Source organism: Misgurnus anguillicaudatus, chromosome 4 (genome assembly GCF_027580225.2).
Source record: "Misgurnus anguillicaudatus chromosome 4, ASM2758022v2, whole genome shotgun sequence".
Lineage (NCBI taxonomy): Eukaryota > Metazoa > Chordata > Actinopteri > Cypriniformes > Cobitidae > Misgurnus > Misgurnus anguillicaudatus.
This window is the reverse complement of record NC_073340.2, coordinates 8742146-8766109: the sequence shown is the minus strand read 5'-3', so window position 1 is coordinate 8766109 and position 23964 is coordinate 8742146. Positions and strand designations below refer to the sequence as shown.

Sequence of the window (23964 nt, the reverse complement as noted above, 5' to 3'; positions counted from 1 at the left end):
ACAAATGATTACTTTTCAGACCGTCAGGGCAGCAATAATTTGTGTCATTTACAGGACATTCACAAATTAAAGATAGAAAAAGTCGGGAAATGTCTGTCGGCTCATGACGACACGCACCATGTATTAACAAATATTTTTTTATTTTAACTGATAATGTTAATCGGTCATAAATTCTTACCTTCGGTTAACGGTTAAACGGTCAATGTGAGCATCCCTATCCCGGACAACAGGTTTAAATGCATGCAAGGTCAAAAAATTACCCCATTTCTCTGAGATCCCCAAAGATTCGTGTGAAGCCGTTCAACGACTCAGTCTGCCTAAACCCCACCTTTCAGTAGCCTACTCTGCTCTGATTGGTGAACTGACAGAGTCTCCTCACAGACCACAGATCAGTGGCACAGACCAACAATAGTGCAACATGTACTGACCTCGTGCTAACATGATTTACTGAGAAGACATTTTCGACATCAATACACATCATTCATCATTAAAGGAATAGTCTACTCATTTTCAATATTAAAATATGTTATTACTTTAACTAAGAATTGTTGATACATCCCTCTATCATCTGTGTGCGTGCACGTAAGTGCTGGAGCGCGCTGCGACGCTTCAATAGCATTTAGCTTAGCCCCATTCATTCAATGGTACCATTTAGAGATAAAGTTAGAAGTGACCAAACACATCAACGTTTTTCCTATTTAAGACGAGTAGTTATACAAGCAAGTTTGGTGGTACAAAATAAAACGTAGCGCTTTTCTAAGCGGATTTAAAAGAGGAACTATATTTTATGGCGTAATAGCACTTTTGGGAGTACTTCGACTCAGCGCAGTAACACCCTCCCTCTCCCATTATGAGAGTGAGAAAGGGAGCGGACTTTTCAGGCAAGTCGAAGTACTCCCAAAAGTGCTATTACTATTATTATGCAAAGTGTTCATATTACGTGGATAAAGACAGGCAGGAGATTCAATCCATATGACGACTCGTTTCAGCGATTCACTCCCTACTTTAGAAGCCAATAACTTTATTAATCGTGCACTTTTTGGTTCAACTACTTTGCACATTGTTTACATTGATGGACAGCTACATGACACACTCCAATACAGGTAATTTTCGATTTTGGATCTGTGTGGCTCTTTAAGGGGTGGTTTCCCGGACAGGGATTATCTTAATCCAGGACTAGGCCTTAGTTTAATTAGAAAATATAACTAGTTTTAACAAACATGCCTTATTAACTCTTTCACCGCCAGCGTCCCTTAAAAAAGCTGCCAGCCAGCGTTTTTCAGATTTTCACAAAAGTTTAATGCCTTCCAGAAAATCCTCCTCCCCAAATATATAAACAACCAATATACCAAATGAAAGGACCGACCCTCCGCTTTCAAACAGAAAAAAAACAGTTTCATCCTACCTTCAGCAGTTCTTTTGTAATCAGCTTTTGAATATGGGTAGGTTTCTGTAAAAACACCACATTTTGAGCAAAAAGCAGAGATAATTCCATTTTTGTGACGGACTTTTCATAGAGATCCCATTCAGAGCGATCTTTGAAACAGACACAGACATGCACCAGCTTGCCATAGGGCAATACTTCCGGGTTTAAAAAGTTGCGGATAATAGCGGTATTGCGGAAAGCCGGAAATACTCGTCATTGGCAGGGAAGCGTTTTCTCTTGATTGACGAGATATCTCGTCAATGGCGGGGAAAGAGTTAAAAACATTACTTGTCTGCTTTTTGATCCAAAACAAAGGGCACTGAAGTATTTTAACATATGTCAGTTGTAAGTTGTTTTTAGTTTGGACAGCTCTTACATTTATTTTAGTCTAAAACTGGTCTAATCACTGTCCGAGAAACCGCCCCTAAGAGTTTAAAAGCAGAGTAAAAATATAGATAGGATGAAACGTTTTTTTTTTCCCCACTTTGTTTGAAAGCAGAGGGTCTGTTCTTTCATTTAATATATTTGTTAATTTATACATTTTAAGGAGAACAATTTGCGAGAAGGCATTTTGTGAAACTTTTGTGAAAATCACAAAAAATTCTGGTGGGCAACTTTAAAAAAAGCTGGCGAGGAATGAGTTAAATAAAAAAAAATATTGGCTATTTTGATTTCATTGAGATTTATGGGCAAATATACAATATTGTTTGATATGCAGCTGACCCTGTTGGTATTGCTTCCCCAACATACAACTACATTTTAATTAAAGGAAACATAAGATTATCGTCTTTTTATGACAGGAAAACAACACATTCTCATGGGAATATGTAGGTATTTTACAAGTGGTTCATTCATACAAATTCATACGAATTGCCACCTTGTAAAAAAACTACAAATTCCTATGAGATCAGGTTGGGAAAAACCACACGGCTAGTAGTGCCCCTCCAGGGCAGCTCTCTGGAGAGTGTATCACACTTATCTGTCATGTAGTTGGAGTGACAGAGGTTAAACTAACATAGCTTTTAAACACCTTTAACATACCTCCAACATGATCTACCTCTTTCTTTCTCCTCCAATACATCATTCAGCTGTCACTTTCTGCTCCACCAGAGAATCCACACACAAACGTGACAGAACAAGGGTCATACAGGCCCTACCTTAAAAGAAATGAGTCTGGAGTTTCAAGCAGAACCTTCTTTCAGTCTCTAGAGAGATGACTATCGGTTCCTGTACTCCCGAGGTATGTTTTTGTCATCTCTGAGCAGGGATAACTCCAAGCTCGCAAATCAGAGCCGCGGACCCCCAGAGCGCTGAAAGACAGGAATGCTGGCGTTCCCCTAATCTCCCATGAGGCCTCACCTGGAACTCCTTATTTTTCTTCTGCAGTTCTGCGTTCAGTGTTTCCTCAGCCTCCAGCCGGCTGCTGGTGGTGCTTATCTCCACATCTTTCCTGACAGAAGACAGATAGAGACAGAGAATGTTAGGAAAAAGAGAGACTAATTTAGCTGGCATGGTGCGTAATCCGTGTCAGATAAGCGTCACTCGATGTCTAAGCTTATTAAAAGTGCCAGTCAACATCTAGCACATCATTATGAAGACTGGACGAATGCATCCATGGATTTTATGTTTTCATTTAAGCTCTCTGTCGGAACCAAAACCTTAAAATATGAAGGAAGAGAGGAAGGAAGGAAGAAGGTATATTTATGACAATTTCCTGTTTTTTTCTTCTTATAGGGGCCTCTATGAAACAGCTGGTTTTGCTTTCTACTAAACCACAGTATTCTGCATACTAACAAGCCTGAACAGTTTTACCCTGGAGGCCTTTAATTCATCAAAGCTAAGATAACAGCACTCGAAGCAGATATCATTTTATAGCCTCCAAAAGACATCTAAACATCTGTTTTGCTGCTGGACGGTGACATCTGCATTATCTCAGTGTATTTAAGTATTTTCTAAACTGCTTGGAAACATCAGATGCTTGAATGCAAATGCTTAGAGATGTCACATGGTTGAGTTGTCAGGTATCGAGGAGATCTTTCATTCATATAAACATGTTACTGTACAAATGTACAAAGATGCTAACATAATTTAAAACATGCTAACATCATGATAAACATGTAAGTATTATCGTAATAGAGGATTATGGTTTGCAATTTGTATCCTGATTACATAAAGTTGAAAATACTCCATTAGTCCCCAAGCCTGTAAGTGATAGAAGTGTTTATATAGTGTACAGTACTTCAAATATTTCTACTAACTTCTTGATCATCTCCTCCAGACTGGCCCTCATCTTGCCCATCTCAGTCAGATTATCCATCGTGTTCCTACTGTCTCCTTCCAACTTCCTTCTGCTTTTCTCCAAATCCGTCCTCTGTTTCTTCTCCTGCTCCAGCAGATACTCCAACTAGGACAACCAAGAACATGCATCAAGCAGAGATATTTGATACACCTTTAATACGCTGCTGTCATGCAAGGCCTCCATTCAGGGAAGCCAACTGACTTTAATAATTAACTCTGAGATTTTTTAAAGTGGTGTGGGTCGCAATAATCAGCGGTACTCACATCTTCTGCCTGGAGCTTCAGTTTGGCTTTCTCTTTGGTCAGGAGGTTCACCTTCTCTTCCTCACACTGCAAGTCCTCGATGGCTCGCTGCAAAAATAGAACAGAGACTTCTGAGTCTGTCGAGCAGATGTGGCATTAAATCTTTGTCCAATATGTGCTCGCATCTGACTGACTGTCATCTTTGATCATCAGCTGGGATGCTTTCATTTGTACGATCACAGAAGATGTCAGAGGATGTCTGCAACATGATGGCTTAATCATATCTGACCCTGAAAGGCATATTTATGTCTACAGAAAAGTAAACTGAACTAAAAAGTACAGCACACAAAGTAGACCAAATGCTGCATCCCTAGAGGAATATTATATTGCTCAGAGATTGCTCTTTTGTAACTCATGAGAATTGATGGAGGTCTCAGTTGTGTTTGATTTAAGTATCAACTAAGTCGTTTCTCCTAAAATACAATGGGACCATTAAAATCCATTAAGAGAATGAAGCTGTAAAATGAATGTAGATTGTATAGGTAAAATAAATTGGATTTGCGTAAATCTACTAAGAAATCTACTTTTACTGTAGTAAAAGTAACTGTGCACTCTCATAAAAGTTTTTAAAAAGGTCCTTATATGCAGGGCTCGACAATAAGGACAGCCAGTGCTGCACTGTCACGAAAGTTTATCATTTGCGAGCTGAACCAATGGCCCTTAGCGTTGAGTCCTGAAATGTACAATTTATGTACAGATATGTACCTTTGAGGTACCAGTATTTACCTCTTAAGTACAAAGGTATACTATTTGAAAGGTACCATGCCAGCAAGAACTTTTGTACCTTTGTGCACCTTTTGTTTTTGAAAGTGCAGCACAATACCGTCCAGCTTTGAACCCACTTCTACATTAGGGCTGTGCAAAAATCTTGATACAGCTAACTATCGTAATATGTTTTTCCACGATAGTGTATCGATATTTCAATCTCTACTATCGATATTTTAAAACAAATAATCCCTGTGTGCCTCAAACGACCTCCTCCATCGCTGCTGTAGTTGTTGCTGTCCAGTTGTCTGTCATATATGGCTAATGTCTCAGAAGTTAACGGAAGTGAAAAAATGGCAGAAAATTTTAAACAAGTGCAGCTTTCATGTGTACGCACTTTGGCTTTAAAAAAAAAATAAAGGGAAAAAACAGCTCTGTTTTTTTTTTAATTTTTGATAAATGTAATGTACCGCAACATGCAACGCATCGTATCGCGATACATTGTATCACGGGCAATGTATCGTGATACTTATCGTATTGTGAGGCCCTTGCCAATACCCAGCCCTATTCTACATGTAACTGTGGGCAAAAAAAATTTAAATTGGTCATGTATGTACTGTATGATATTCCATCATGTAAGCCAAGTCAACAGTGATTAAAGTGTTCAGTTTCATTTATTTCATATATTTATTTATTTGAATTTATTTCTATTTTAGGGGGTGTATTTTATTTATTTTTGGGTTAGACATCTATTAAATTTTCACTGACGGCCCAAATTTTGCCCAGATGTCTGGACTGTGTTTGGACAGATGTTAGACTTTTAAATGGAAAATCGCTTGCTGGGATGATTGATAGCCATTCTCATTAAATGAACTGTTTGACGGAAGAACAAAGAAAACACTCGCGTCTGGAGATATTGACACACATAAACAAGTAAATAAGGATTTAGATGTCATGTTTGGGGCACTCAGATGAAACAACAAGGAATGTAGAGACTGGATTGTGGATTGCGTATCCATTGACTGCAGGAGGCACGAGTTAAGCATATGGATGTCTCTGCTCATTCACTTTAATGGCGCGGAGGTGTGGCGATCTCATCTCATTACAGATAATCAGGTAACAAGAGAGAGACGGTACTTCTCCTCCTTCTCATACAGTTTACACTGAATGACAATATATGTTTTCGATCTCACTTACATCATTTAAAAGCTGACATTCCAAGCATTATGTAGACATTTATCTTTTGTTTCTATGACAAGTATTCGTTAAGTTACAATAAATTTTTCTGACGCGTTTCTGAAAGGACTTCACTGAGGGAGACAGAACAAAACGTGCATCATGTTTATTTTCTTAATTTTGTGAAAAACACAACATTCTGTTTTTATTGGGAGTGGACCGAAAAAAACTAGACACTTTAACGTTTTAAATTATGTATAAATCATATCTATATTAGGGTTGTGCCGATAGACGATAGTATCGTGTATAAATGATCTTCAGACATATCGCCAATGACAGGCTTTCATGGCGATAGTCATGACGATAGTTGGCCAATGGTTATTATTAATATCATAGTTTTACATTAACATCCACATTGCATGCTTTTCCTCGCATGAGGGTTTGTGGGCTTCACTTTACGTGGAGAGCTTGTAAAGAGAGAATTTCTCCTTGCACGTACCTGCACTTAATGCACACGTCTCCTTCTAGCACTAAATCCAGCTGCGCTTCTCTCTGTCTCACGTGCACACGCACTCGCATCTGTCCGAAGTCTAAACATAAAGTAGTAATCCTTATGTATTTGTTCAGTTTAATGCGTTTCTTGCAAGCTGAGGCAAAGTTTACTTTTTGTTTAAAATATGACCCGCTGCATATTGGCGCCTCTCTCACTCTCGCGTACGTGCAGAGAGCTGCGCTCTGTCCGAAGTCAGATCACTAAGTATTAATCCTGTTTATGATATGCATTTTCAATGAGTTGTAGCAACACGTCCCTCGTGTTTAAAATATGACTGTGTTTAAAATATGATCTCGTTCCGCTGGACCGATGCGTTTAAAAAGGCAGCTCTGAGAGCACCACTGCTTGACACGTGTAGCCTTCTGCAACAGCACTAAACAAATGTATTATTGAATTGTTCGTATGTGCGCGCAGATGCATGTTTTTACAGTTATTAAGTAATCATGGTTAGGGTTATAATGACGCGCTCGCATTAATGGCATCAGTTTTAAGAAGGTTGCGGTCATAATGGTGTTGCTTTTGTTCTTTTTTGTCCACCAATCAAGTGACTTGTTATAATCAGTAAAAAATTTACAAATAAAAAAACGAGTAAACTACTGCCCCGCCCCCCGATACTATCGTGTATCGCCGATCTCACAGGCTGACGATAGGACGATCTCAAAATGGTGCATAACGCCCAACACTAATCTGTATGTCCAAAATCAGCAGAGTGATCTAAGTCTTTGCGCAGTGATTGGAAAATAAAGAGTTTGCGGCGCCTGCCGCAGTCGACCCCAGAGTGTTAATGACACAGACTTAAGTTAATTGAGGTTACTGTCTCTTTAAGAGAAGCACAGACTGGTTTCTGCCTAATCTATACATAAACCTAAGATATAAACAAATGTTTTTATTGGAAAAAGAATACTGTGGAGATCATTTTGTTTGTATGTGCCTTGTCAAGAACAGAAGATTTTATGTTCGCTTGCTTTCTGAAACGCATCTCTCCATGTGTGCACTACTGAGTGCACTTAAACGTGCACGCACACATAGATGGAGAATGAATTACAAACGGCGGAGCATAAAACCGTTAAGCTGTTTCAGTGCTCTATTCCTCAAATGTATGTTAATGGATTACAGTATGACACACAGTAGCGTAACTCTCTTTAAAGTATAAACATCAAGTGCTCTGATCTCTGAAGGGCGTAGGCTCAGTTTAGCGCCTTTTTGCGGGTTAAATTGTTTAAAATCACTTGAAATGTTTAACATTTGCAAGCCTTTAAAACAAGTGCAAATTATAAACTTTCCCTATTTAAATGTGCGTATTGATCCACGAATCACATGTGAGCCGAACCTTGGGTCGATCACAGATCAACTGCGATCTGTCACACCACTACCTGCTGCTGCACAAATTAAACATGCAAACAGTAATCATGCAAACAGACCTTTGTCTTGCTCTTTTTTCTCCTCCTCTGTCCTTTTCTTCGTTCTCTTTTCGGCACCAGAGTGATACCTTCTTTTTTGTGACATGGCTTATCATTTATTACAGTGACACGCACTTGGGTGCCGGTGCGAATTGTCAATACACGCGAGGTGTCTATATTGTGCATGACTGAAACGCTAGCACTGCAGACACACAGTAGTTGTCTGCAAATCAGAATTTTCTTGTCTTGAATTATTCATTTATTAATTTGTATTTATTCATTTATTTGCGGCCCTGGCATGCAAAATTGAAATTTGGAATATGTTGCAATACGCACGATTATCACACTGCATGTTATTTGTACACATTTCGTAAGAATGGGCTGAACAGTTTAAATTTTTTATCCAAACCACCTTACAGTCGATTGAAGTTAAAGTCAAGTGTATTGCCTGGGAATCATAACCATGATATTTCTGCTAAAAAACATTTTAGTAAGTACAAACTTACTACTAAAACATACACCACCTACCTAATATAAGTATAAAGAACTTTTATTTAAATCATCAAAAGCAAGATCTATTATACAAACATTTGTTTTATATTAGCTTAAATGGTTGTCCTTTTGTCTGGGTCAAAACACATCAATAATTCATCATCTGAAGACAAGCATTTGGCGAAAATTGTGTTTGGGACCTATACAGTATTAGAGCCATACACTGTGAATTCAGTTACACAACACTTTGAACCATTATTCAGATCAGTCCACTGCTGTAACTCATTACAAACCATTTTAAAGGGAAACATTTTTCATAGGTTCAATCACCTTTAAGAAATAATCACAGCAGTGACCTGAGCACTCTAAGTTACTTTCCAGATTAAAGTAGGAAATAACTTTCCTGCTGGCCAAATGAGTGCAAATCTGTTAACAACCCCCAACGTGTCTTCCAGATGCAGAAGTACGACCTGTGCTGATTGCATTATTTACCTTGACTCATGACTGACTTTTAAAGCACAGCATCCCTTGACACCACAAGTCAAAACTGTCCGACATCTGTCTAAGCTTTAACAACACAGCTACTGTACTGTCCTGTGTGTTAAATTATGGCACATAAAAAAAATGCATGCAGGGAATGCAAGTCCATCTCATGCAAACTCACCTGGCTCAACTCCACCAGGTGCTCCTTCTCTTTCTGAAGCTTCCGAATGTGTTCGTTTCTTTGGGCGAGTTCCTCCGTGAGCCTCCTCACAATAGAATCTGATGACTAAAGCAAGTTAAGGTGAAATGTCAATGCATGTACATGAAGAATTTATGAAAATGAAAGTCTGTAACAGGTTAAACTGATTATGTATGTGGCGGATGTCAGTGACATGAGCAACTAATGCTGAACATGTGTGTGTGTGTGTGTGTGTTGTCTGTGTATTTGGACTTGTCATAGCTTTTGAAAGCAGATGTACACCAGCAGTGCTTATGGAGGGGTGGAGAAGCTTTTCTAAATCTTATATATGCAGACAGAACACATAACAGCACTGTTTGTGAGCAAACAGCATATTTCAGTTAAGGTGGCCCGCCTAAGCTTGAAAACCCTACCGCCTTAACTAGGTCGTCAAAAAAAAATAAAATCTCTGCACAAAAGGCCGTCAAGTGCATCTCTGAGAATACCGCATACGCACATCACACCGCGAGCGGGGACGTGCGCCACACGGCCGAAATGAGAAAGACCGGACCGTCACTGTCTGGAGGATAACTAGCCAGATGATAAACATCTCTGAGAATAGTGCAGACGCGCGTCTCGAAATGAGATAAGACGTGATCCGTTATGTCTGGAGGATAGCCAGTTGATAAAACGCGTGCACGTGAAAACTGTAAGTGGACTTATGTTTTGGGTTTATTTAAGCCTGTTATTGTATTCGTCTATAGTTCTTGCAAATTTAAAGTAAGTTAGCTGGTGATTTTGTTGTTTGAGCAAGCTAGCTAGGTTTCACGTGCCTGTTGATGAGATACAATTGTTGAGCGCTCTTGCTCATGTTATTTATGTGCATTATTTACATGCTACAGTAGTTAAACTCCTTTAAGATAATGTAATTAATAGTGGGAAATAATCAGTTTTTACATCAGATCTATCATCGTTCGCCAGACGTTCTACAACATCTGATTTAGTTTGTGTTTATTAACCCTTTAGTTTCACTTCATCACGCAGCTATTCCCGTTAGAGGTTAAAACATTTTATTCATTAATAATCTAGTATGTGTTCATTTTTTGTCATAGTTTCTTCAAAATTAAGTTTTATTTGAGTGTTTTAAAAATAAATATTTTTTTATTTATTTTATTTTGATTACCACGCCCCCGGCCCCTCCCACCTTAACTAACAAATGAAGAGTTTCGTTGCAAAACGAGATAAATCCATTTTTTAACATTTTTGTCAAAACATGTTTATTATTATGTTATCATGTAATTATTTTGTTTTATGGTGCTACTTAGCTGTACTTTTTAATTTATGAAGGTTTAAATCAAAACAAACCAACTGCAGTTGCATTGAAATGAATTGGAATGCACAACCAAAAAAACGAGATTTCTGAACTATCAAAAAAACGGTGGTTATCTCATTTTGCAACGAAACTCTTAACATTTTCAGCTGGAAACCCTGCAAACAGATATACCCATGTTAAAATTTCTTTGTTGCACTTAAATTTTTAAGTTAAATCAACTTGAATTTGCAATTAATTTGAACTTTTTTGACTAGTAACGAGTTGCTATAAATTATACAAATAAAGTTAAATTGGATTAAGTTATTTCAACTTTCTTTTTATTATTGATAACTTCTCACTAGTCAAATTAATTGTTCAAATAATTGTAAATTCAAGTTGATTAAACTTACAAATTGAGGTGCAACAAGGAATTTTTACAGTGATCTTGTTTTACTCTAAATTGCTGAGAGATGAGACAAAATGATAAATGGAAAAATTATGGGCCACAAGCTATAATTGAAAAGCAACACAGCTAGCTTAAATTAAAAGTCACTTTTTTAGTTAGCGGTGTTATGTTAAGTGCAACTAAGGTAGCAATTATTATTATTTCATCATGCCACAAAGTCTGGGAATTTGGCTTTCGCACGTTTCAAAAATAATTCTGCTTTAAATCTAGAAACTTTCTTTTTTTAAATAGCAGCATGTCTTACGCTTAACATCTGCAATCTGTCACAAATTATAGTCACCAGCAATTTTGCTATGGCAACAAATAGACTACAAATCATTTTCACTCTCAGGTGTGAATGCGCAAACATGTTGTACAGGTCTGGTCTTGTGGTAAAGCTGCTGTCAGGAAACTAACTAAGCATAGATACAATAACTTTGAAAAACACCAGATGCTCACAGCAACCTTTGCCAAAATTCCCAAATTATGCAAAAACAACAAATAAAAACAAGATGCAATAACTAATACTTAAAGTCTCTGAAATTTGAAAATAAATGACCTCTTATTATCTCTATTATTCAATACTTACACAGAAATGATTACTATTTTCTTTTTTGTATCATAAATGATTACAACAAGCTTACAAATGATATAATGATTTTTTATCACAATAATAATGTACAATAATGTAAGACTATGCATGCGTGTGTATGTGAACCTCCTACCTGCTTGTCCTTCTCCACTGTAGTCAATGTATTCTCCAGCTCCTCCAGGTCTCGGCGCAGACTGCAGCACTCAGCCTCCAGTCTCTGACGCTGGGAGGCGAGCTGAGCGGCGGCCCCCTCCTCCTCCTCCAGACGTTCTTCCAGCCCTGCCACCTGGACCTCCAGCTCCCTCCTCGCCTGGACCAGCTGCACACAACGCTGTTCAGCCTGCTGCAGACTCTCCTGCTCCTGATCCATAAAGGGAGGACCAGGAGAGGAGGAGGAGGAGAGAGAAATAGAGAAAGGTGATTCCATTGCTCCTTTTCACACTGCATGAAAGAGTGAAGACTGATAAAAGAGGCTCAAAGTCTTAATCACTGCTTAGGATAATGTATCAAGCGGATCTTCAAAACCATCCTGTGCTTCTTAAAACTTGAGAAGGATGAGGTAAATTCCCTATTATGATTTAGTTCTGAGATGAAGCGGATCATTTATCAAACTAGTTCCAACAGGACAAACACGCTCTCTGCCTTTTCTTTATAGTCACTGCCTTATCATATCTCCTCTGCAACTTTTCGGCCTTTATTTAGATATTTGCCATCATGACTTAAGTATCCGAACCAAGCTAAATACACACAAATGTGGGTCCTGGCAAAGTCGGCCCTGGATACATTTCCATAAATGTGCTTGTACTGCTCTGATTTCTGTTACCCTGACAGGTGGCCCAACTCATTCATTTTTGACTTATTAGTAAAGTAGACCTTTTTAAACACTAATCTAACAATGACTTATAAAGACATTAATGGTAGTGTTCAGGGAACTACACTAACCTTTTCCACTGGTGGCACTTGCGCTACCAACTTTTTCAGTTACTGGCGCAAAATATGATTTGGTCGCACATATTTTTTTCAAGTTATATTAAGGCACTCTGGATAATAATGAACAATAATGAAACTATTACATACAGATATGCTTTTTATTTTACTTGCCATCTTTTAAACCACATGCCTTCTTGTTTTCTTAAACGTTGCAGTGTTTCTGTCACGGTGATCCGTGTCATGTTTTGTTTGTCTCTCCGATTACGTCACCTGGACATTCACGGACTGATTCATCACACCTGTTCCCTATTAAGTGTTGTGTATTTATACTGCTGTCTGTTTCTCACCTGTCGCCGGATCATTGTCATTGTCATTACTACCCTGTCTGTTCCCCGTGTCACATTTTGGATGTTCCTGTGTTGCTGTTTTACTCCTCGTGTTTTGCTTCTGTTCATTTTATATTAAATGTTATTTATTTCATGGTGAACCCTGCACTTGCGTCCTGATTCCTGTTTCCCAGTCGTGACAGAATGATCCGGCCAGACTGGACGCAGCGGGTTCACGGAGGGCGGCTCCCCCAGGAGTTTCGTCGAGGGGGAGTAGTGACATCGGGGTTCATTCCCCATCAGCCCCGATGTCTCTTGGGGACCACCGTGAGCGATCGCTCGCTCCTGCGAGCATGCGGGAGGAGGATCGGCCCAGGCGGTCCCCCAACGGTTGAGTCGTCGTCGACGGTCCCTCGGAGAACCACCATCCTGCTCGCAGGAGGATCCGGAACGGACCACGCCCGATCATTTCCCCGGGGTGGCTACCGTGAGAGGGTCTCCGTTTCCGCGAGGGGATGGGAGATGACTTCCGGGGGCAGCTGATCGTCGGCGATTCCCAGGAGGGGGGTAATTCGTCTGCCTCGGTTCTCGGAGCGATCGCTCCGGTTCTCCTGGCGCAGTCCGGCCTACCGTTCCTGTTGGTCTCATCCCGGCGGCTGCCGGCTTCGCCAGGGTCCCCAAGCCCTCCACCCCTCCCTTGGACTCTCGCTACCAGACTTTTGTGTTTGTTTTGTTTAGGTGAGTGTCTGGTAGCCACTCTTAGAGGGAGGGGTCATGTCACGGTGATCCGTGTCATGTTTTGTTTGTCTCTCCGATTACGTCACCTGGACATTCACGGACTGATTCATCACACCTGTTCCCTATTAAGTGTTGTGTATTTATACTGCTGTCTGTTTCTCACCTGTCGCCGGATCATTGTCATTGTCATTACTACCCTGTCTGTTCCCCGTGTCACATTTTGGATGTTCCTGTGTTGCTGTTTTACTCCTCGTGTTTTGTTTCTGTTCATTTTATATTAAATGTTATTTATTTCATGGTGAACCCTGCACTTGCGTCCTGATTCCTGTTTCCCAGTCGTGACAGTTTCCCACAGATCTGAAATTTACTTGTGGTGGTAGCCGGTGAAAAGGGCAATCATTACCCACTGACAAATAATGGTCTACTACACATGTGACAAAAAACTAATAATGCGTGACACAACACAATACTTTAATTTATTGAAAATTAATATTAATTTCACATTATATTTCATTAATCTAACCACCCCAAACTTTCTTTGCCATAAACAAAGCTGACACTGTTTGTCAAAGCACCACGAAAACACTTACTGTTTTTGCACTGATATATGAAGCAATTAGACCCCTTTTATCAAACTCAATATAATACAATACTATGTAGTATATTAATAGACATTGCAGGTCTATAGATTATAAATCTGACTGATTTTATAATGGTTATAATTTCTATTAGATAGGCACTTTTACTGCTTATGTTCTATCTTGCTATTTCTCTCTTGCCGATTAAAAAAGCTTAATCCACTCATTATTTCAGATATAAAAGTCTACTTACTGTCCCGATGACAGACATTGCTTTGCGTTTTTTATATGCCGGGTCAGCTTAAGCTTTGCTTGTTCAGTGCAATGGGCTTGACATTAGCACTGCTTTTTTGCTACAATCTCTGTGCAAACTTTTTAAATATGGATATGGTTTTAGAAAAGATATGGTTTATTAATAATAAGATTATAAAAAAAATGTGAGAAAGAAAATGCAGCGCGTGGTCGTAACAAGAACCAACGCCATAGAAACCGGAGGCACGCTGAAACTGCACTCGAGCTTTTGCGCGGTAGCGCTCATGGCCATTTTCCAATCGACTCGGGTTATACACACAATATTAATCAGACTTAGGACCCAAAGTAATTAAACTAGGACCTAACCGGACCCGACAGACCATTTAAAATATAAACCCGGAACCATACGGGTCCCGCGTCCTCAGTGAAGAAAGACCTCTGCTCAAGTTCAGAAACATGAAGACACTGAGCTTGCTTCCCGACACACCAAATTCACTGAGAAACAGAGAGCACGCGAACGCACACTCATAGGGAGAGACACGATGTGCTTTCACGCAAAATGAAGCCAACGTGTTGAAGGCTCAGAGCATGTTATAAAACGTATTCTTAAAATCCACATTTCTGTTTTAATAAATGCTCATAGTAAATCATAGCATATTGTCTAAAACATTAGGTAGCACATTTGCGACCCATTAAAAATTACGTTCGCAACGGCAGTTCAAAAGGTCGCATATGCGACCATTTTGGTCGCAGTGTAGTTCCCTGGTGTTACACAGGCCAGACATAACAAATCTGGCTCAACCAATGGCTTAAAGAGCACAATTATTATCCGATTCACGATTTTACATTTCCTTTGTGTGTGTATTAGTACATGTTAACAATATGCAAAAGGTACAAACCCTAAAGTAAACAATGATGTGAGTTATCATTTCCAACGTAAATCTCTTTTCTTGGACTACAACAAACACATGGATTGTAGGCAACAGTTTACTTCCTGGGATTGGTGATGTAGTAAAGACCGACATTATCATAATCTTCCCGCTTTGAATCACAGTCTGTAAGTTAAAGGGACAATAAGTAGGATTTACCCCCATATAGTGATGAAATTGTATTTTGCATTCAAATGAATAGTGCTGTCTAGCGTAGGGCCCTATAATTTCCGCGATCACGGAATCGCGGACGGAATCGCGGAATTGGCAGATTAACACGGAATCTAGCGTTAACGCGGAATTTCGCGGAATTTTGCATATTTTGAATAAAATTCTGTTTTTGTATGGGAGAAGAACGTATTTCTGGGGGAAATGCAGACTGGCGTTAAGTAAATCTGGGCGACACACCCCCTCCCGTCGTTTCAGACCCCCTCCAAAATACTGAAACCATGCGAAGCGGCTCTCCACGACTCTGCTTTCGTCCGCGAAAAAATAAGAAAATCTACGCTAAGCACTCAGTTCCGAGCAGTTCCCACATGACTTTGATGTGACCGGACAACTGTTATTTTGTAAGTTTTGTCAACATTCTGTTCACTGTGAGCGCAGATACATGCACTCTCTCATCCACGTCTGTCTCACTGCACCTCTCTCACGTGCACGCGCTCTTGCATCTGTCCGAAGTCCGAACACAAATCATGTGTTTGTTCAGTTTTATGCACTTCATGCGAGCTGAGGCAAACTATCCCTCGAATTTAAAATATAATCATCTGCATCATGACGCCGCTCTCTGTCTCTCTTTCGCTCGCACGTGCAAAGAGCCGCGCGCTCATGCTGTCCAAAGTCAGATCACTATCCTGTGTATGTTTGTAAAGTTATATGCATTTCAAGCGATTGTGTTTAAAATATGGATCGCATTCCGCTGGACCGATGTGTTTAAGGCACTTCTGAAGGCACCACTTGTCCGTTTCGGCTGGTTCACGTGTTCTGAATGAAAACGCGTTGTGGAAACGCGTTGGTAGGCTAGTGCTTTTTGTCCCTCTCTGTTATTATAGTTTATCAGTATGGGGGAACGACATGGATGCCTCCTTGGACTTACCCGTTCAATGTAAGTAAAGAGGAGAAAATCTAAGCTTACAAAGAAAAGTCAGATCACTGGCAGAGGTCATTTGACACCAACGAGGACATATATATGAATAAAGAGATTGATTTTGATTAATAAAACACTTAAAATCCTACTTACAGTCCCTTTAACTCCTGTTAGCATTGCATTGTGGGCGAATTTTTTAAACAGGCCAATCGCAACGTACAGAATAGTTGACCAATCAGGGACACAAGCTTTTCAAATCGATGAGTTTTCAGGAAGGCAGGATATCTAGAGCTACAAAAATGTACGGTATGTGGAAAATAATCTGTTTTTTAACCATAAACCACACAAACACATTGTATTAAACCAAATGCACAAAATAACATTGTTTTTAGCAATAGGTGCCCTTTAATTCCCATGTAAACTGTCATGCTAGTAAAAAGCTAAAGTATTTGCGATGCCCTGAGTTTTACTGAACCTGAAGTAGATAAAATACAAGTAATTAAAATACAAGCTTCACAACATTTTCAGAGATGCAATGCTGACTTTCAAAGGTGTAGTGTGGGCTTGCGGCATCTAGCTGTAAGATTGCAAATTGCAACAAACCTCAATTTCGAAACGCAATGAGAAGCTGGCACAGAACAAACATGTTATCGTCCGAGACAACAAAGGGAAAAAAAACACGCTCTGTACAACAGTTTGTCCGTTTAGGGCAGATGTGGCCAAACACTTATATCCGGCCAGCAAAGCAGTTTATAATTATATTAAACAGTGTAAGATTTTGGTCCAGTATGACTCATTTGATGCAAAACCATCAACTACCAAAAGATGACATCAGACAGAAGCCGGTATGTGTTTTTTTTGACAAAAAGTATTGCCATTTTTAAAGAACAAAAACTGCTTATGTCTGTTTTTAACATCATGGTGATATTTAATAATTAACAATGCACATGAAAAAAATGAAGCATGCTTTACATACATTAAGCATATTTTTTATTTGTTGCAAATGTACCATGTACTGTGGTAATACAAATGGGAATTGTGCTGCGTGCACAATTATTGAAAACAATATGGATTGAGGATTATTTTATACAAAATCCGATTGGAATATCAATATTTCTTATATGTAATATGTTTGTTTACAAAAACTGCAAATGGATGTTATATTGTGAACGTTTGGCATGGAGCAGCACGAGTCTACTATGGACGTGCTGTTTCATAATAAAGGTATGATGTCATCTTATGAATGAACATTTCAAATATGACCTCGTTGCATTAAATTTATTAGTCATTTTGCTAGAGCATTTATTTTATGAAACAGCACTTCGAAATGACATCTCAACCCTTTGTAATGATATATATGGCATGACAAGTTTAATACCCTTCTTCATCAATATGATACATTGTAAACTTAATAGTTTGTAAACAAAGACTCGTCGGTCCCACCAGCGTGGCCAGGTTGGCTTAAAAGGTTTAAAAGAAAAAAAAACAATGTGTAGCACTCGTCACTTGCCATCGGAAGCTTCTTGTAGCAACCAGTACGTTCCTGTTGGATCCTGCAGCCTATACTGTACTATCTGGCAACCTCGAATCGGGGGGGGGGGGGGGGGGGATGGGATACACCACTTTACAGTAATTTGAAAGTGATTGCAGTACCATTTTTGGCCACCGTCCTAATAAATGTCTGTAATAAAAAAATACTGTTCATCATGTAATGTCTTTATACACCACTGATAATATAGTTATGTAGATTATATTACACTTCTGTCAAGAGATGAGATTGTACCTTTCAGTTTTACGTGTACGTGAGGGTAGTGTATAGTGCCCGTGACGCTAATTTCATCATCAGAATAGCATGTGCTTACTGTGCCAAACGTATGTGTATGCTACAAGTAAAAAAAAAATTGCTTTGCAAGGATGTGTGTTCGACATACGCTTCCATACATGTAAATAATGAACAATACCATAGTAACCATAGCATCATGGTGGTCATGTATACACAGGCAAGCATCATTCACATTTACAAATTGAGTTATTTTGGCAATTTTGTATATCAAGTGATAAAAAAAGTACTAATTTCACCTTTAACAACAAAAGTTTTTGTATTATATTCGAATGAATGGTGCCAATTATAGTACAAAGGATATAGAGACCATTGCACAATCTACATAATGTTCTTTTGGCACACACATTTATCTAAAGCAAGTAACGTAGTGCATATTTATTTGTATTTGTGTTGCCTGGGAAACAAAACAGATTTTTTTACTGCATTGCTAGCAAAAAACAAGATTCTCAACCAGCTGAGCTTACACAAACTGAGAGAAACATCTGAAGATCAAGCAAACAAACACTTTACCTGATGGAGGGGGAGGGATGTTGTAAAGCTATCCCAATCCAGTTCTTCATGTTCAGTTTCTGAGTGTCGCTCATAGACCCCCACTGTGTCATCGGACAGGTAATGCCTGACACATTTAACCTGAACAAAACGATCCATCTCTTAACACCAGCTGAGAAACAATGTTTACTTCAGCATGGAAAAACACCTGTGAACGTGATGGCCTCTCCTCCCTCGCTCTCTTTTGCTCTTTCTCTCTCTCTTTACACTGTACAGCAAACAGATGGCCACCTTCTGTATTCAACCTCCAGTTGTTTAATGTACACAACGTTGGTACCTGCTGACAGAAGTTGCTCTCGTATGAACTGTGTCCAAAAATGATCCCAAAGTGCAGAATAACTTTTGTTCTTCTTTCTACTGTTGGCAACAAAAGTGCTCATATTATTAACATTCGACAGAAATCTTGACTGTACAAGAAGCGACATAGCCTCATGCATTAATTTAAAAAAGAATTCATGCCCACAGTCTGGAAAATGTTTATGTGTGTCAGAAGAACAATGCTTTTATTGTAATCAATGTAAAAATCTGTTTGCTATTCATTTTCTACACGAATCACCAGACAAAACATTCTGTGGTTAGACGTCAACCATTTACATCTACAACAGGTGAACCCAGAAAGCAGGCAGATTATATCTTAACAGGTGTGGCTAAATCGATGGGGGTTTGCGTGGTTACTTACTCTGTTAGAGGGTATTTAATGGATTTAATACAAAATTTCATACCAAACGAGTGATGTATGGCTGGCTTAACACCCACTATATGCTTTGGCTGAGATTCAACCAGACATTCGGACAAAATAATGGCGGTCTTTTACTTCTGTCGTCAACAGTCGAGTGGATTCTTCATGATACTGAATGGTAGGATCCCACACAGACAAAACAGTGGGATAGACAGTGACCGCCTAACAGTAGTGACCTTTTACTACAACTCACAAAAGCATTTGCTCGAAAAACAGCGCAGTTCCCATACACAAAGGGTCAGAAATTACTTGGATTTGAAAAAAATGCATCAAAGCTATCAAAAAGGCCTCCAAAATAAAGATATGTACTTCAAAATGTTCTTAAAGGTAGGGTTTCACATTTTGAAAAATGCTAACGGTAGCCGCCTAGCAATGAAATCACGATCCCCACCCTCAAGTCAAATCGCCATCCAAAGTCACGCCTCTTTCAAAACACATGAACATGCACAGATCAGACTGTCACATTTCATGTCTCATTCACCAGTAAGAAAACTTTGCAGTACAAAGTGAATAACATTTCCAAATTAACCAACATAAACAACGTGTTTACATCAGAATTAGTTAAAACACACTTTCGGTTGTGTAGACGTAGTAACTACATCGTTACGCTAATCCGTAAACGAACACAAATTTCATAAGCAACACAATGTTTCATCAAAGTAGAATATCTGAATCCATCTCAATACAAACATATCGTGTACCTACCTTACCAAAATAAACAGTGCAACGACCCTTTCAGACCCTTTGCCTCCTGCAGCTGTTTCATCTCGTGGTAAAGCAGTAAAGTTACAGATGTTAATTTGGGTTTTTGTCTTTCGTTGTGTGCCTCCTGTGTAGGTTGTCAATTCAGCAAAAAAGTTTGCTGTTCTCGCTGTTTACAGACAGGAGGTGAGCGCACGTGAACGCGCCGATGACGTATGGTGTCTACGTTCAAGTTACGCTAACGTGTGAGGGACAAAAAAGGAAACGTCCGTTCGGACAGAAATCTATGATTGGTTGAACATTTTTTGGTCCTACGCCTTTCACAGATGACATAAATTTCTACAAATACATTTAAACAACTTAACACAGTATGGCAAGGGAGACGCAGCGTCTCGTTCCCTTCTCAGGGAACAACAGTTACATACGTAACCAGAGACGTTTTCATTTGTCAAACACAACTATGCAAAAAGCATTGTGGTATGAATCAACATTCACATACAGAAGATATAAGCATTTAAAGTGAACAGTTTAGCACGTGTGCTTAAACAGTCTAGAATTTTTTATGATATTATCCTTCACTACACATGGAATAATATGGATTTTTTTTTCAGAAAACTTCTTGCATAAAATAGATTCAAGCGCTTTCAATGACCTGTATCTATCCATGTATATTTTCAAAAACTTCCCAGGGCCTCGAATTTTCCCCCCAGATTCACAAACTTTCAAGGATTTCAAGGACCCGTGGGAACCCTGAACTCAGCATTTTGGGTCAAAACAACACAGCATTTTGGGTCAAAACAACTCAGCATTTTGGATCGGTTCGGGTCTCATGCGATACGCGGATTAATACGCAAATTTAAAAAAGGAAAGTTTATCATTTGCATGTGTTTTAAAGGCGAATAGAACAATGAAAAACAACATAACGTTTTTATGTGGAGCAACTGTTTATGTTGCGCTGTTTGGAATTCACCTCCGTGGATGTGAGCATGCATGTTTAATGGGCCATTTCACCAGTAGAAACATTAAACTTTATTGAAAGTGGGTCATATTTGTAGTTGAAATGTAACATAAATTTTGAATTTTGTGCCTATTTGACCGAGAAAAGACAGAACGTGACTTTTGTATGAAAAACTCCCACAATGCACCACTATGCACAGCTCTGCAAGCCACTCCCATTAATCGGAACATGGCTCAGATATGCTATTGTGTACATAAATGCCATGTTAGTATAACAAAGAAAATAGAAACACTAACTTTATAGTTTGATGTCCGTTTATCTCTGCAGGCTTTGACTGTCGCTTCCAGTTAAGGATTTTAAAATATGTATCCATTGTATCCATATGTACATTCATAAAGAAGAAAATGCCGCATTCTGCACACAAACGCGTCACAATATGTATACTCCACAGTATACTGATAAGACGAAACGCGTCTGTGAAATAAACACGCGCAAATACCTCTTCTTGCCCGGGAACATTCACCAAACAAACGACCATATCCTGATCTGATGCAGAAATGTTATACAGAAAGCACATAGCGAGAGTACAGCTACTACTAGTCTGTCCAAGCTCGAGCCAGTCCGGGCTTCTCTACGCAGCAGAGGCCGATGGTTGCGGCGTCTTCTCCGAGCTCCTCTACGCAGCCGAAGCCCAGGCTCCGGCCTACTCCTTGGGCTTCTGTTCCTCCACCGCCTCAGCTCTTTGCTGTATTGTGGCTCATAAAGGTGAATGAAAACCGGATTAGAGCATCACGCTTGTGAAATCACCCTTTTCCATGTCATATCGATTACCTTCCGCTATTATTGTAACATGAAGTCTTGCTCGCAACACAACATCTGTTAGCTTAGCTTAGCATAAAGCAGGCGCGGAGCTATGGGCGGGCATGGGCCCGCCCAGATTGACAGCTGGCCCGCCCAATCAGAAATGTAAAAAATACTACTCTGTATAGTTAGACATGTATACTACTTTATGTGGTGTAATTTATCTATTGCATGTTATGTTAAAAACAGTAAAATTATAAGTAAGCCTGATAACTATTTAAAAACTATTAAAGCAGTTGAATGTTGCGTTATAATGAAATATTCCCGAGTAGCTTTCAGCCATGATCACTTTGAGAACTTTTTTTGCAAGCAAGTAGAAAACGTATTTTGAATAACAACACGTTATAAATATGTGCTGCGCGCTTTCCTCTCAATAACATAAACACAAAACAAATATGACAGCGGGGTAAAAAATAGATAGAAAACATCTGATCATAGTGATGTTGTTTGATATAGCGATATAGCAGCACTATAAGTCACGCCACGTTTATTGCTACACTTTATACAATATAGCCTATTGCTTTTAAGCAACAAATAGCCTATCATAACAACCTATAAGCCTACTGTGTAATTGAGACATTAATTTAAGAAATGCATTAAAGCAGAAAGACGTAGGCTGCGGAAATATAGTGGGTTCACGTCAATCCACACCACAGACGTTCTTGGTTTGCTTCTTATTTATTAAATCGAGGCAATTGTTTGATCAAACATTGATTAATATTAAGATACAATTTATACAAAACGAAATTCACTTTAAAGAAAGTCTTTCTACAAAACAAACCTCGCAAAATCGCTTGCCCGACGTCCATTACGGGCTATGGCGAATTCCTGTCGGGCTAAAAAAAATGATGCGCCTTGGCCGTCGGGCGGAGGAAAAAATATTGTAATGTGTTTGCATTCTCTCAGATTTAGTTAGGTAATTATGTTGTATGTAATTCGGCGTCATCTTGTTAGCCATTACTATCCTCACTAACAAGTGAAACTGTCAATGGAGTGAAAGCATTAAATACATTATTCCTTTCGTTCACGTCTGATATGCGCGCTCCTCGGCTCCGCTCTTCACGAGTAGGCTTGCTCTTGTGCTCATCAAAAAGTATATTAAATGTTTATTTATTTGTCATTTCGTTTAACCCCAGAGTTTAACATTATTCTAGCAATTCCCTTTTTCTTTCTTTATTTAGTAAGTTAACTTAAATATGTGAGAACGAAAATATATTTTTAGTGATTTGCATGAAGAGAATATGATGTTAGAAGCTTCATTTTAAGCATTTAGTAGCCGTATTTATTTAAACACTTTAATAGGTTATTTAAAAAAGTATAAGGTTTTTTTGGGTTCATTTATATTTCCTGTCACTGTGTGCAGGTTCTTTTTTGTAGGCTATGAGAGCCCAATATTTTTTTTACCAAAAAGGCTTAATAAATGTCACGTTGCATTACAATTTAAAGTATCAATAATGTCAAAAATGTGACGTGCAGTTCGGGTGTGTGTGTATGCTGTTTAAATTTGTGTTCTGAAGTTTTGACGAATTTTATAGACTTGTTATAGTTTCTTATTCAAAAGTGACACCCATAGATTCAGGCCCACCTGGACTTAATCCATGCCCACCCATATGTCACGTTCTGCATCCGCCACTGGCATAAAGATGGCGGCTAATAGTTTTTTCGTCTGTGTTCGTTTACTTTCGTAAGTCCCACCCACTGATTTGTAATAGGTCTGTAGCGTGAGTGGGTCACACCCATAGCCCCCACCTTGGAAAAATGAGGAATGAGTGTTTGTAGTCTTACACCCTCAACAAAGATACAGCAGTTCCTTCTTTCAATGACACAAAATGACGATTTTTACATCATTGAAAGAAGGAAGTGCAACACTTCACTCTAAAAAAACAAACGGTGCTATATAGCACCAAAACAATTGCCCTGGATCGCAACGATAGACGAACCATTTTAGTGCCATATAGCACCGGTGAAGAACCAGTGAAGAACCAGTGAAGCACCAGTGAAGCACCAGTGTAGAACCATATAGGGGCCATATAGCACCACTTATGGTTCTACATAGCACTATATGGTTCTACACAGGTGCTTCACTGGTTCTTCACCGGTGCTATATGG

General features: G+C 39.1%; 1 protein-coding gene across 4 annotated transcripts in view; it reads right to left on the bottom strand.

The window, feature by feature from the left end:
* The window catches only part of LOC129420917 (putative uncharacterized protein MYH16), an 85431-nt gene that overhangs the window by 41252 nt on the left and 20215 nt on the right, over positions 1 to 23964 (bottom strand). For 3 of the 4 annotated variants that reach the window (XM_055176081.2, XM_055176083.2, XM_073866626.1), the window contains exons 3-7: positions 11497 to 11724; positions 9018 to 9122; positions 3989 to 4075; positions 3685 to 3830; positions 2786 to 2876 (exon numbers count right to left, since the gene is read on the bottom strand). In XM_055176081.2, coding sequence (XP_055032056.2) covers positions 2786 to 2876; positions 3685 to 3830; positions 3989 to 4075; positions 9018 to 9122; positions 11497 to 11724 — 657 coding nt within the window. Of the gene's footprint in view, positions 1 to 2785; positions 2877 to 3684; positions 3831 to 3988; positions 4076 to 9017; positions 9123 to 11496; positions 11725 to 18556; positions 18975 to 23964 lie in introns of those variants that run through there. The other variant, XM_055176084.2, reaches the window with a different exon arrangement.